The sequence below is a fragment of the Humulus lupulus genome, chromosome 9, assembly GCF_963169125.1.
Source record: "Humulus lupulus chromosome 9, drHumLupu1.1, whole genome shotgun sequence".
Lineage (NCBI taxonomy): Eukaryota > Viridiplantae > Streptophyta > Magnoliopsida > Rosales > Cannabaceae > Humulus > Humulus lupulus.
This window is the reverse complement of record NC_084801.1, coordinates 187,265,500-187,280,786: the sequence shown is the minus strand read 5'-3', so window position 1 is coordinate 187,280,786 and position 15,287 is coordinate 187,265,500. Positions and strand designations below refer to the sequence as shown.

At 36.0% G+C, this 15,287-nt stretch overlaps 2 protein-coding genes across 2 annotated transcripts; both read left to right on the top strand.

The window, feature by feature from the left end:
- Positions 1-628: 628 nt before the first annotated feature.
- LOC133800447 (cellulose synthase A catalytic subunit 8 [UDP-forming]-like) lies at positions 629-10,788 on the top strand. Its single transcript, XM_062238406.1, has 25 exons — positions 629-797; positions 891-987; positions 1,330-1,391; positions 1,552-1,608; positions 1,761-1,820; positions 2,078-2,134; positions 2,364-2,406; positions 3,369-3,446; positions 3,562-3,889; positions 3,975-4,128; positions 4,219-4,305; positions 4,503-4,587; positions 6,011-6,205; positions 6,487-6,563; positions 6,702-6,753; positions 6,848-6,998; positions 7,199-7,465; positions 7,555-7,900; positions 7,988-8,125; positions 8,227-8,352; positions 8,458-8,670; positions 8,814-9,072; positions 9,160-9,359; positions 9,476-9,829; positions 10,017-10,788. Exons 1-25 carry the CDS (start codon positions 696-698, stop codon positions 10,602-10,604), a joined length of 4,176 nt encoding a protein of 1,391 aa, XP_062094390.1. The 5' UTR covers positions 629-695; the 3' UTR covers positions 10,605-10,788.
- Positions 10,789-13,616: 2,828 nt separating this feature from the next.
- On the top strand, positions 13,617-15,281 carry LOC133801689 (receptor-like protein 51). Its single transcript, XM_062239945.1, has one exon. It carries the CDS (start codon positions 13,760-13,762, stop codon positions 15,122-15,124), a length of 1,365 nt encoding a protein of 454 aa, XP_062095929.1. The 5' UTR covers positions 13,617-13,759; the 3' UTR covers positions 15,125-15,281.
- Positions 15,282-15,287: the final 6 nt, after the last annotated feature.

Genomic DNA, 15,287 nt, shown 5'->3' with positions numbered 1-15,287 from the left:
TTTGATCTACTTTGCAGACTAGCAAATTGGAGTTTGAGCTAGAAGTGCACAAGTTCACCATCATATGGAAAGAATTCAATCATGGGTTTCAAAACACAAGCTCACCTGCAACATTAATTATTATGCTTATGACTTTGGTGTGTTGAGATTGACATTTTTACTTTTTTTAATTTGAGCATAGATTGTGGTTATGTAAATTAAAGTAATTATTATTTTCATAATAGGGTAACATGAAAAAATTACGGAAAAATGTTTGAAATTATAATAGGGTATTGTGAGGAAGAAAATAGGGAAAAAAAACTTAATGGTTTATGATTTTTTTTACAATGTAAAAATAAATAAATAAATAAAATGGTATAAAAATGATATTTAAAATATAGATACACAATTACAAAAAATGATTTAAAAATAGGATGTAATGACAAAAATACAAAAGAAAAAAACACAAATCTCTAAAAACTAGTACAATAAATAAAATATGAAGAAAAAAAAAACTCAAAAACATGGAAATAATTTTCTACACAAACCCAATATTCACGTAATTTCCACTTATGGAAAACTTTCTAATATGTTTTAATGGGCTGGATTGTTGTTGGGCTTAGTAGTCGGGCCCAGCCCAACACCTATGCTCGCAAGTCACAACAATGGCTGACACTTGAGAATACAGAGAAAGAAGAAGGTAAAGGCAGACAAACATGGCAGAAACAAACCCAAGGCGACTAAAAGGTCACAAGGCCACTGCCACGTGCTGCATCGCCTCACGTGAGAGGCCTGGCCTTGTCCTCACTACCGGCGAGGTATTCTCTGCTTTTTGTTCTTACCATTTTTTTCTTTAAGAAAATATCGATTGATTGATCAATTATATATATATATATATACATGTATCATAGGATGGTCGTGTGTGCTGGTTTGATATGCGGTGCAAAGATGTGGTGAACACCATGGAAGTGGGGAGCGAAGCAATCTCATCCATCTGTTTTAGCTCAGGTAGGTACATGTTTCGCTTCAGGTTTGAACATGGTTTTCCTTGTTAATTTTGTGACGAAGTATTGGAAACTACTTCTACTTTGCAATTCAGTTCATTTTTTAAAATGTAGCTCGTCTTTTGATATCACAGCTATGATATCTATATGGAGAACCATTCTAATTTATGCGAAAATTGAACCAAAAAGTATGTATTTTGATGTGATATAAACATATCTACATGAATATATAATACAACATAATTTTCTTCTCCAGTTTATGATTATTTCTGGGAAATTCTGGTGGGCTGATTATGTTCTCCTTTTGACACCTTATGATGGGTATTAAATCACACGTATGATATAGGAAATGAAAACATCATTTATGTTTCCTCGGGAAGGGAAGTCAAGAGCTTTGATGTTCATCTGGTAATCATTCTTGTTCTTGGTTTTGGAATTAGTTTAAGTTTTTGATTGGTATCTCTTATTTGTTCACATTAACATATATCGTTTATTTTTATGTGGATTTTGTGATATGATAGTATGTTTTGTTTTCTATTAAGTAAATTGTAAGTAATTTGTTTCGCAGGCCTCCTCATGGACGCCGTTGGAGAGTTATGAATACAATAAGGACGAGATAAATCAGGTAGACATAAAGTTCATTCTCTTACACCCTTGAAACTTGAATTATATTAATTTTTGAGAAAGAAAATCCCATCTAGATTGTCAATTTTTGTTTTTTAGAATGATCTGATAGTGCTCATTCTTACTCGTGGAATCGCAATCCCGGTCTTGCAGATTGCTTGCAACTTCAAGTCTTCTTTTCTTGCAGCTGCAGATGACAGTGGTGATGTCAAGGTTCTTACCATCTCTTGACACAGTTTTTATTTCTGTTATTGTTTGCTAGACAATGAGTTGCAGAGATTCTCATCAGAAAAAAAATGCTGTGGGTATGCTTGTCCTCTCATAATGGTACATGCTGAAAGTGTAGCCATTATGTTTCTTTTATTTTTGGACAATGAGTTGCTGAAAGTGTAGTCCTCTCATAATGTTACATCCTCTCAAAATACGTTTCTTTTATTTTGCTTCTGTGCTAATTGAAATACCTGTTGCAGATCATAGACATTAGTCAGAAATGTCTCTATAAAACATTGAGGGCTGGCCATACAAGTGTATCCTTCTTGTAGATATAAACTCATTCTCTGAAACTTCAAGTATCATGCAAAATGCAATACTATGCAAGTACACAAGACTAGGTTGGTTTATCAACAAAGAATTATGCTGCATAGAAATTACTTTATTTCTTCATTATGGATTTCTTCTTTTCTGTGTATCTGTACTTTTGAATAGCTTTCTATTTTAAGATCTTTACAAATACCTCTCACCTTAACTAAATTATAGATCTGTAGCAGTGTGCAATTTCTTCCATGGAGACCCTGGGAAGGTATTCAATACGAACTGTGAATCACTTTAATCTCTTTGTTTGTATGAGTGCATGAACTGTGGGGTGGTAGTGATTTTTAATTTATGTGGTACAGCTGAGGTTCACCTGTGTCCATGTTACAGACTAACTTTATGCAATTTGTTCATGAAGTGATTTTTTATACACACTAGCAGGTAGAATAGCTACATTGAATTTTTATTGATACCAAAACCAGATTACAAAGCTTTCCAAGTCTTCGAGACACTTGGATATCTCCCAAAGAGTTCTCACTCTCTAAAACAATATAAATAATCAGATGGCTAAATCAGAGAGATTAACTACTATATATACTAGGTCTCTCTCCTACTTGGACTTAACCAAATAACTACTACCCCACTAATTAAAAATACAAGTCAGCAACAATTTCTAATTACTTGTGACCTATTGTGCCTCAATGTGTTAGCCATATTAGGCACATATTTGAGGCCTAACAATTTTGTGTGAAATGGATAGATGGGCATTCATGGAGTTACAAGAAGTATATAATTGGTTTTAAGTAGATTGTTTAGTAGGCCTCTTTGGTGAATTTCTTGGTCTAAACGGTTTTTTACTTGATGCTAAAGCTAAACTTGGCTTGTGCTTAGAAGAGTTGTTGGAAAAGAGTGGCAACGATCTCCTGGCTTTTGCTTAGAGTGTAGCAAATAATTTTGTTTTCAATGCGCTTCATGTTTCCTTTCCATTGATCTTTGTACTCATGTTTTCCATCTATTTGTTAACATTAATGTTAAATCAATATTTTGATTGGTCTGAAGTGAGAAGTCACCCATCTGTCATGGTATTTTTATAAATTACTTGGACAAGTTTAGTGGAATAGATATTTCTGATCTCATTTGTTCCAGAATCTGGCAAAAAAAATATTATATATATATATATATTTCATTTATGACATTTGACAAACAATTATGTTTTGCATGTTCTGCCAGTTATTAGTGGAGGTCTTGATTCTAAACTTGTGATGTGGGACTTTTCCAAAGGGCGGCCCTACAAAATTGTGGATTTTAGTAAGCACTTGTTTTCTATCTCTACAATCTAATTACATGTTCTTTCAGTATAAACGTGCCATTAGCTCTTTCATTTGATTCAGAATATTGTGTTCATGACTTTTCTTGGCTTAAGGTCTACATGATGGAAGCAATGGTGGTAGTGGAGGCCAATGCTTCAATCCTGCTTTTATTCATGCTATAGCAGTACCAGATATTGATATGTTAAACAAAACCGAAAAGATTTGTGTTGTTGCAAGGGGTGATGGAGCTGTAGATGTCATTAACATTGAAACAGAACTTGCTGTTATCAAGTCAAAATCTTCCAAAACATCCCAAAAAGGATCTCAATCTAGATCTACAAACAGAAGCTTGAAAAATGTAGAGAACACAGAACAAAATGGAAGACCACGGCTGCATTTGGATTACTCCCTGGGAGGTCATACTTCTGCAGTGTCTTGTGTGTAAGTAGTTTACTTAAGTGCAAGTTTAGATGAATCTAATTTTGAAAAATCTATTCATTATTATTTTTTTTGGCATAATTATCAGGTCATTTTCTCTATTTGGTGAGAAAGGAAAATTCCTTATTTCAGGTGGAAATGATAAGTCAATTAAAGTTTGGGACTGGTCTAGATATTTTGATGCAGAGCAAACTAGTAGTGGCAGTGATATTTTACAGTCCACCATCAGCCTAAGCAAAAAAGTGAGTTCATGTTTCTTTTAAATTTCCAGGTTCTTTCTTGCATCTCGATTGTACATTGAACTTCTTCACATGGACCTAATACATTGACAGGTAAATTGGCTCTGCACCACTCCAACTGAATCAGAAAACCTCATCGTATGTGACACATCCAAAGTGGTAAAGGTCTATTCTGTTTCCTAGGCCAGTACTGGCCAATCATGGAGTTCGCGAACCTATGCTCCTGGTCAAAAACTCTTGTCCGACTCAGGAAAATTATCTCCTTATCTTGAAGGCTGTTGTATGTACACACAAATTTTGGTTCACAGAATATTATGGTTTTAGGAAGTATTTAATTTTCATATATTCAGGAATGTAAGATCTTCATTCGATTTTAGGTGCAGAAGTCTGAGATTCTTGATCTGTTTTTTTCTATTAGAAAAAGAATAAAGTATATACTGAAATTGAAGCTTCTTATAGAGAGTATTCAACATTAATTGGAGGCTAAATTGTTTGGTCCTTTCTTCTGGGAAGATCGAGAGAAATGGTTCACATTTATGCTGCTTAAAATAACTGAACTATATATAAAGTATTCTCTTAATAATAATATTAAAAAAAAAAAAAGATATTCAATGATAGAAAAATGTCCCTTGTCTGAAAATTCTGAACTGAACAGGCAGGGGATGATTCAAGTGTACTCAAACTTTTGTTGAGGTTAGTACCTTTGTAGGTATTGTGATTATATCGTAAGTCCCTTTTGGTATCCTAATCCTATGTCACGTGATACGTTCTCACCCATATCTAGCAGCAACCACCGAGTTAGGTACGTACTACAAAGCCAAGTCACATTTTTCATTTTTAAGTTGGTATGTCATATTTTCTAGAAGCTTTTCAGTAATTGAGGACAGATTTGTCATTCACTTAAATGACACAGTATATATATAGGACAATTTTTTAATAGGGCTCCAAGTGTTTCTCGATTCGTGAATAATTTTCGGTGTAATTTTTTTTTTACGACTGTGTATATTGTAGCTATTCAGAGAATCTGCAAATTTTCATAAGATTCTGAATAGTTTACAGTACCAAAAACTAAGTTCAAACATGTTACTTTTCACGCACATAAAAAAAATTAGTCACGCATGCAACAACATGTTTGAACTTAGTTTTCGGTATTAAAAAAAAATCTCGCCGAAATCGAGAATACTTAAAGCCTGGGCTTAAAGTGAAGTCATGTCCGACAATTCTCATATATATATAAGATGCGGCAAAAACCATAGTCTATGTTCTTATGACATCTGAACTATTAATTAACTATCCGAAAATGAACTATGAGCTAGAGCTGGCAGACTTTTCTAATTCCGAAGTTGTCAAATTTACACTAATCAACAGTCAACATACTTTTTTTTTAAGAAAATTAAAATAAATAAATGTTGGCATGAGATGAGAGGATGAAGAAACAAAATTCCTGCAACATGGGAATTTTATTGGGAAGCTGAAGTAACCAAAGGCAAAGGCCCAAATTTATAAATTATATTAGGCCAATAGTAGTCTGTCAATATTTTTTCGTATAATTATAGACGTAACTAACTAACATGCAAGGTGGTTGAGGAGGAGGAAGCTTTGGCTTTGGGTGAAAGGTCTGTTGTTTAAAGATGTAGTCTCCTCAACCGTAACATTCCTTGCACTTGCCGCAAATATTTCAAATTAAAACAGACAGACATTGCTTCTCACCTTTCTCTTGAAGAAGAATGAGACCAACTTCCTAACCTCCACAACCACTCTTCCTTATTCATTCTCCATCTCCACCACCACCACCATCACCACCCTCCTTTTTCTATTTGGTGGTGTGTTTGGGGGTCTTCCATATAAAAATCAAGTGAACAAACACCAACATTGAGAGAGTGAGTGAGCCCTGAAATCAAAATGATGCAATCTGGGATTCCTGTGTGTAACACTTGTGGTGGACAGGTTGGGTTTGACGCCAATGGTGAAGTGTTTGTGGCTTGTCATGAGTGTAATTTCCCCTTGTGCAAGGATTGTCTCAGTTATGAGATCAAAGAGGGCCGCAAAGCCTGCTTGCGATGTGCCACTCCCTATGCTGGTATTTCTCTCAATTTGTTTTTCTTCTTCTTCTTCTTCTTCTGCGTATGCCTATTGAACTAAATGAAGATTTAACATCTGGGATGCTCAAAACAATGCCAACTATCATATTCATACTTACTGGTTGGTTCAAAAAGCTGTAGATTTTTCCAAGGATACTAATGAGACTGAACGTTGTAACTTCAACTGTATGAACCTTTACACGTAGTCGTTGGAATGATCTTAATCAATTTATAATTTTTGTCATAATTACTTAATTTTGCGTTACTTTGATTACTTTAGAGGATTCACCAGCTGATGAAGAAACACAAGTGTCTGGAAACCGACCCACCATGGCATCTCACCAAGAAGAACCAAAGGTAAGACTGACTTTGCATACATGTATATCAAATTCATATGCAGCTGTCAGCAGAAGATAGAAAAGAAAATGGATTGATTCTTACTTTTTCGGCATACAAAAGGGGTTTTGATAAAATACTCATTTATGGGATTTACAGGATGTTGGACTTCATGCAAGACATATCAGCAGTGTGTCCACAGTGGATAGTGGTATGAGATCTTTTATTCTTCTATGTTTGCATCATTTGGTTCCACCTGAGAAGCTAAATCATTGATTATGGTGCTTGCCTTCTTTTTTCTGAAGAGATGAATGACGAATTCGGAAACCCAATTTGGAAGAACAGAGTAGAAAGCTGGAAGGATAAGAAGAGCAAGAAGAAAAAGAGTGCAACTAAGGCTGAAAAAGAGGAGATTCAAGTTCCACCTGAGCAGCAGATGGAAGAACAGCAGCAACTGTAAGTAACATTTTGTTGCAAAACAAACAGTTCACTAAATGATAATTCTTACTATGGTATTAGTTCACTTCACACTAGCATGTAACATAGATATTCAGGTATGTATCAATGTATATGACTTGTATATAATGATGAAGATTTCTCCATTGTAGTTGTAGAAAACAAAATGTATACTCAAGCTGTTTTGATTGCTTTTGCAGGCCTCCAGATGCTCCTCAAGCGCTGTCAACTATCGTTCCAGTCGAATCTAGTAAACTTACACCTTACAGGGTTGTGATAATCATGCGGTTGATCATCTTAATTCTCTTTTTCCATTATCGAGTAACACATCCTGTTGATAGTGCCTATGGTCTATGGATGACATCTGTTATATGCGAGATATGGTTTGCTGTTTCCTGGGTTTTGGATCAGTTTCCTAAATGGTCTCCAATTAACCGGGAGACCTATATCGATAGGCTATCTGCAAGGTTCATATCTTCATCTTGAATACTGAATTTTGGCTTGAACTAATAGTAGTGGAAGTTATTATATTGTACTCACTGCCATGTTATGCCAGGTATGAAAGAGAGGGTGAACCATCTGAGCTTGCTGCTGTTGATTTTTTCGTGAGTACTGTCGATCCACTGAAAGAACCACCGCTGATCACAGCCAACACTGTCCTTTCCATCCTGGCTGTTGACTATCCTGTTGATAAGGTTTCCTGTTATGTGTCTGATGATGGTGCAGCCATGCTCACCTTTGAATCTCTTGCTGAAACAGCTGACTTTGCAAGGAAATGGGTTCCCTTCTGCAAGAAATTTTCAATAGAACCTCGAGCTCCCGAGTTTTACTTCTCTCAGAAGATTGATTACTTGAAAGATAAAGTGCAGCCTTCTTTTGTAAAGGAACGCCGCGCTATGAAAGTAAGCTACCACAAGCTTGGTTCCGTTCCTATTGACAACATATCTCTTTTGAAAACATTTGTTAATGATTTCTTTATGGTTTTGTAGAGAGATTACGAAGAGTACAAAGTGAGGATTAATGCCTTAGTAGCAAAAGCTCAAAAAACACCAGAGGACGGCTGGACCATGCAAGATGGAACGCCTTGGCCTGGGAATAACTCACGTGATCACCCCGGCATGATTCAGGTTGAATTTTCTGCTCCTTTGTCCAATTTAATATTCAACTTTATGCTTGGGCATTGAGCTTGAATGTGATTGTATTTATATTTTTATTATTTTGTTTATAGGTGTTTCTTGGCAATACTGGTGCCCAAGACATTGAGGGAAATGAACTCCCTAGGCTAGTTTATGTCTCCAGAGAAAAGAGACCCGGCTATCAACACCACAAGAAAGCTGGTGCTGAAAATGCTTTGGTAACATTTCTACTCAGATTAAGATACTATAAAGGTTTTCATGTTTTAGACTTTTTTCTTTTTGAAAGTTTGACTAAGATATTATTGAATTTTTGGCTTGCATAGGTTCGAGTCTCGGCAGTTCTGACTAATGCTCCATATATTCTCAACCTTGATTGTGATCACTATGTTAACAATAGTAAGGCTGTTCGCGAGGCCATGTGTTTCATGATGGACCCTGAGGTTGGCCCAGGTGTGTGCTTTGTGCAGTTCCCTCAGAGGTTTGATGGTATTGATCGCAGTGATCGATATGCCAATCGAAACACAGTCTTTTTTGACGTAAGTTCAACCTATATATCAGATACTCGAGAATCCAAGTGTTCTGCTTAAGCATTCTTGACATTAACTTGTGTAGTTATAACACTAGAAAAATGTGGACTTGACATTTGGACTCATGAGAGTTGTAATTTCTCTGATCACAGGTTAACATGAAAGGTCTAGATGGTATTCAAGGACCAGTGTATGTGGGAACCGGTTGTTGTTTCAATAGGCAAGCACTTTATGGCTACAGTCCTTCTTCCATTCCAACCCTACCAAAACCTTCCTCATCATGCTCGTGGTGTGGATGCTGCTCTTGTTGCTGCCCAACAAAGAAGCCCTCAAAGAGTTTTTCAGAGGCTTATCGAGATGCAAAACGCGATGAGCTTGATGCAGCCATTTTTAACCTCAAGGAAATTGATAGTAAGTCTAGTTCTTTGTAACTGAATTTCGACAGATCATCGTGACATAGTTTACAATACATAAAATGCATTCTGGGTTCCCTTGCAGACTATGATGAGCAAGAGAGGTCAATGCTGATATCCCAGATGAGCTTTGAGAAAACCTTTGGCTTATCATCTGTATTCATCGAATCTACACTGATGGAGAATGGAGGAGTCCCCGATTCTGTCAACCCTTCGACATTAATCAAGGAGGCAATTCATGTCATTAGCTGTGGCTATGAAGAGAAAACAGAATGGGGAAGAGAAGTAGGACTATTATTCTTCTCTACTCTAATATAGTATAAGTTTTGATCTGTAATATATAACCTGTGACATCTATTAGCTGCCTACTTGCAAGTCATTATTGTTCTCCATTTTCACAGATTGGTTGGATATACGGGTCGATTACAGAGGATATCCTAACAGGTTTCAAGATGCAGTGCCGTGGATGGAGATCAATCTACTGCATGCCCACAAGGCCAGCATTCAAAGGGTCTGCGCCAATCAACTTGTCTGATCGGCTGCACCAAGTTCTCCGCTGGGCCCTTGGATCAGTGGAGATTTTCTTTAGCAGACATTGTCCCCTTTGGTATGGTTTTGCAGGGGGTCGTCTCAGGTTGCTCCAACGTTTCGCTTACATTAACACCATTGTCTACCCCTTCACATCCTTCCCTCTCGTTGCTTATTGCTTAATCCCAGCCATTTGCCTTCTCACTGGAAAATTCATCATACCAACGGTAACGAACTACTTGTACTTTTGCTTCTTCAAAGTAAAACAATGAACAACCTTCACATGCACTAAAATCTACTAATATCGTACAAATTATACGTAGTAACTTCTGCATGGTTGATTGAAAGAAAAATAGCTATAGCTGAGAGAACTTACCATGCAAAATCTTTTCGTTGTTCTTAATGACTTGACAGCTCTCAAACCTGGCAAGTCTTCTCTTCCTCTGCCTCTTCTTCTCCATCATCTGCACCAGCGTACTCGAACTCCGATGGAGCGGCGTAACCATCGAAGAGCTGTGGAGAAACGAGCAATTTTGGGTCATCGGAGGTGTCTCAGCTCATCTCTTCGCCGTCTTCCAAGGCTTCCTTAAAATGCTGGCCGGTCTGGACACCAACTTCACAGTCACAACCAAATCCGCCGACGACTCGGAGTTCGGAGAGCTCTACATCATCAAGTGGACGACCCTTTTGATCCCTCCGACGACACTCCTCATTGTCAACTTAGTTGGTGTCGTTGCGGGATTTTCTGACGCCTTGAACAAAGGATACGAGGCTTGGGGACCACTTTTCGGCAAGGTTTTCTTCGCCTTTTGGGTGATTCTTCATCTCTATCCATTCCTCAAGGGCCTCATGGGACGCCAGAACAGGACACCAACCATTGTTGTGCTGTGGTCTGTGCTTTTGGCCTCTGTTTTCTCTCTTGTTTGGGTCAAGATTAACCCTTTTGTCAGCAAAGTCGATGGTACCACTGTTGCCCAGAGTTGCATTTCTATAGATTGTTGATTGGAAATGGCAATGGCAATGAGAATCATCAACATTTCCTTTTTGGGTCAATTAGCATAGAAGAATTTGAGATGATTCAATCTCTTTTGTATTGGTTTTGGAACTATGATTAATTTGTAAAAGCTGTAAGAGATGATCCATGTGAGAAATATCAATGTAAAAATGATGGTTTCGGTTCTTTTTATATATATATATTGAGAGTATAGAAAAAAAGGAGGGATATATTGTACATTTTTTTAAAGATGTCGTTTTTAACTGTAATTTTTAATTTGATGTCGTAAACCCTAATAAATTGACATCTCATTAAAATAACAACTTATGAATCAGATATGGTTTTATATTTAATTATTAAAGAGTTTTTTATTCATTTAATATTTAATTAAAAAATATAAGAGAAAAATTATAAAAAAAATGAATGAGTGGATCATTTATTGACAATAAATTAGAAAGAAAAAAAATAGTTCGACTACAAAGTAACAATTCTATTTTCTTATTAGGGAAATACGCGAAGATGATTAGGAGATTATTTAGGTTTTGGATTAGTTTCTTAGAGCCTCTCCAGTGCTGTTATGGCTGGCTACGATGCTAATCTTGGAAAAATACAAAATCTAATATTTTATTTAATTAATATAACTTTTAATTAAAAATGACAAAAGAAAAACAAGGCAACGTTGCCAAAATTTTAAGTTGAATATGCATTCTTATGTTGACTTTGGGACTCACCTTAACATAAGCACTTTTTTTGACCACGCCCATTAATGATGCTCTTAAATATAGTCTCTAATTTGATATCAAAATTACATTTTAAAAAATTATCAATTCTATTCAATCCAATCTCACTCCCCAAACATAATCTAAATATTTTCCTTAAAAGTGAGAATGCTTGTGTGGATTACCATAAAAAATGGAGTTCTTCTTGTTTTGGTCATATTAGGAAAACAATTAGCTTGATTCAAAATGAGTTTAGATAGTTTCCATAGGGCCTCTCCGTTTTCCATCCTTGTACTTAGCACATAATTTTAATGAAAGTACCTTAAAAATAAAAATAAAAAGAGAAATTATTGTTAAATGGTGATTTTTTTTATCTACTCCAAAATTTACAACTTAAAATGAGAGAAATTTTTTGTGGCTATTTTATATCAAGTGGAAATAAAAATAAGACAATTTTAGTATTTCGAGGAGATATCACATGGTTATGATTTTATTTTATTTTTTCACCTAATAACTTTCTTCAAATTCCATTGCTAGGCATTAGGATAGAATGTATTCATTCATGCCCATATTATTTTATTTTATTTTATTTTCCTAAAAAAACCCTATTTATATATATATATACAACTATCAATCAAATGTAGTGGAACTTCAAATTTGGGTTTCCATAAAAAATTATGATTTCTTTCACTTTCCACCAAATTCCTTATTGGAGACGTAAGAATAAAGAAAAGAAATACATTTTATTATATTTATTAGTAATTCGAATGAATCTCAAACTATCAACTTTGCTTGATTGAGTGAACAACAATTACAAACTCTCATGCTAAATAAGTATATGAAAATGCCATGTATGTAGGACCACCAAACTCAAGCCTAAGTCATTAATGTAATCCTAATTAACTATTATTTAATAGCACATTTTTTGTTTCCTATTTTCTTACTCAATTATGATACAAGCGATGATGGTGTTTTCAAATCCAAAGTGGAATAAGAACTATATTTATTCATTAAAAAAGGCAAGTGATTACAACTGATGAAAACACATGTCTTAAAATGATACTTCTAAACCAGAAATGGAAAAAAAAAAAAAAAAAAAAAAAAAACCTAGTCTTATAAGTTTGAGAAAATAACAATTGAAAAAATTAAGAAAATAAATAAGCTATGTTTACATTAAAATGCGTTATTATGTACATAATTGGCTATTTTCCCATAAAACTCTAAACTACTCTTTTTTTTTCTTTTTTATTGTGAAGTGAGGTAAATAAAAATTTTATTTTCCGGAAAAAAAAAAAAGAAAAATTAAGTGAACAAGTTGACAACTAATATTGTGGTGAAGTTCATTTTCATTTCACCCCTATTATTGTTAGTTAATTGCAACGGTAGTCTTTGAAAGTTTAAAATTAAAATATTTTCTATTAAAAAGAAATTGAAGTCAACATTGAAGTGAAGCTTGACCCTTGTTTTGACAGACTGTGTCCAATGAGCTATAGTAATTACTTAGGCTTGAAATGTCAAAAATACCCATTCTTCTTCTATCAATCATTTACATTATTTCTTTTAGTAATTATTTGATATGGTGTAATCTTTTTATGAAAATATGATTTTTTTTTAAATATGGGAAAATTATTATTGTGAAAATGAAATTACTAGATATTCTTAAATTCTTTGAAAATTGTGGATTCTAAACATTTTCATTAATCATATTACAATAGATTCTACATATTATTAATTTTATAAAGTAATGTATAAGATTTATAATTTTAACTAAACAATATAATTCAATTAGCGGATATCTTACTTAATATTTGCATACATAACCAAACACAACAGATCATAAATTTCTATACTACTATATTCTTCTCTTTAATATTCTAGTTATTTAGATTATTTTGAACTCGTCATACCACAAGTCTTATTTTAATTTATTTTTCTTATAAATGTTCATTTCAAGTTGATGTAACCAATTGTAGTTCGAACCAACCGAAACATAACATAAAATGAGTACTTCTTTAAGAACAAAAATAAAATATCAAATGGTGGTTCATGTTTCCTACATCAACAATTAATGAAAAAGAAAAAAGAGTTGATGGTTTTATATCTAGAAGAGGTACCCAAATTCAAAGATGATACCAATTCTTCAATTGGATTTAGGTAGGGTTGAAAGGAAAGGGTGTTAGAACATCTAAAGCAAGCTTAAAAAGTGATCATAAAAAGTCTTGAAATTGTAATGAATAATAATAATCCCAAACACTTTGTCAAACTACTACACATATACATATATATTAGGGCATGGGAACCAAAGTCTACCGTTATAAATTGAGAAAGAAAAGGGTATAAACGTACTTTCACATTTGGTCTAAATCTTCAGTGCACATATTCACACAGCTCACTTCTCAGACTCCATTGCTGTAAACACTGAAGCTTTCTCTCTCGTCTCTGCAATGGAGCAACCTCCTTTGTTAGTAACTCTGCTACTTCTTCTCTCTCTTCTCTCGGCCAGAGCCTTCTCAGCTACTTCCCCACGAGTGGTCGTAGTCACCCCAACTCCGGCGCCTGTTTCTTCTCCGACCCCACCAAAGAACTCCACCTCCCCCGCTTCTCCTTCTCTTTCTCCATCTTCATCGCCGCCGTCTACTCCCTCGTCTCCGAGCTCCTCAACCCTCGACCCGAAGCAGCTCCGAGCCCTCCAATCGCTCAACATTCCCACCTCCAAAGATCCCTGCACGCATCCCACTCAGCTCCAAAGGAACATCACTCTCTGCGACTCATCCAAGCCGTTCAGCCACCTTATCTCTCTGCGCATCCTCAACTGCTCAGACGACGTTGCTTTGTCCTTCACTGCTCTCAAGTCCCTCTCCACTCTCCAGTCTCTCCAGTTCGTCAACTGCCCCATTGCCCCGATTAGCTTCCCGGCCGAGCTCGCCGAGTCTCTACGCTCCTTCACCTGCATCAGCAGCCTCCGCAGACTCACCGGCGTCTGGTTATCTCGCCTCCAAAACCTTACCGACCTCACAGTTTCCAATGTTCAGGTTAACGCCAGTGGCCCTTTCGTAATTCTCGGAAACATGAAGAAGATCAAGTCCGTAACCGTCTCTCACGCGAATCTTACAGGATTTTTTCCGAGGCACATGAATCCGAACCTCACGCTCATCGATTTTTCAGGTAACAAGCTCAGGGGGAGAATACCCAGTTCGATTAATCGCCTCGAAAACCTTCTGACTTTGAATCTTTCGTCTAATACATTCAATGGAGAAATACCCACCACGATTGGGGACCTCATTTCGCTCAAAAACCTCTCTTTGGCGTCGAACTCGTTGTCCGGGGCCGTCCCTGATTCGATGTCGGCAATACCCGGTTTGGTCCACGTTGATCTGAGCTCCAATCAGCTCAACGGGACCATTCCCAGGTACTTCACAGCAATGAAGACATTGAAGTACTTGAATCTCGCTAACAACAACTTCCGTGGGGTAATGCCGTTCAATGCGTCGTTTATCAGTAGATTGACTGTGTTCAAAGTCGGTGGCAACGATAATCTCTGCTACAACAGATCGATTCTGTCGTCGAAAATGAAGCTGGGAATCTCTCCCTGTGATAAACACGGGTTCCCCTTGTCTCCGCCTCCAGCGAAAGATTCATCGGAGGATGACAACAGTGATTCAGACTACAACGACAGTGATTCCGATAACACATCCCGAAAGGACAGTCATCGTGGCCCAAACAAGTACGTTCTTGGTGTGGCCATTGGCCTCTCTTCCATAGTTTTCCTCATTATTTTCTTGGTTCTTCTCTCAAAATGCTGTCGCTGAAAATTGAAAATTTGTCTCTTGTTTGTTGTTCTAAGCTTGTTCTACAAATTTAGTAGATTAGGAAGAAGATTATTTTTTTATTTATTTCTTAATTAATATTAATTATACTTCATGTGAAAGAAGAGGAACAAGAAGAAGAATTGGTGTGTGTAATATTTTCATG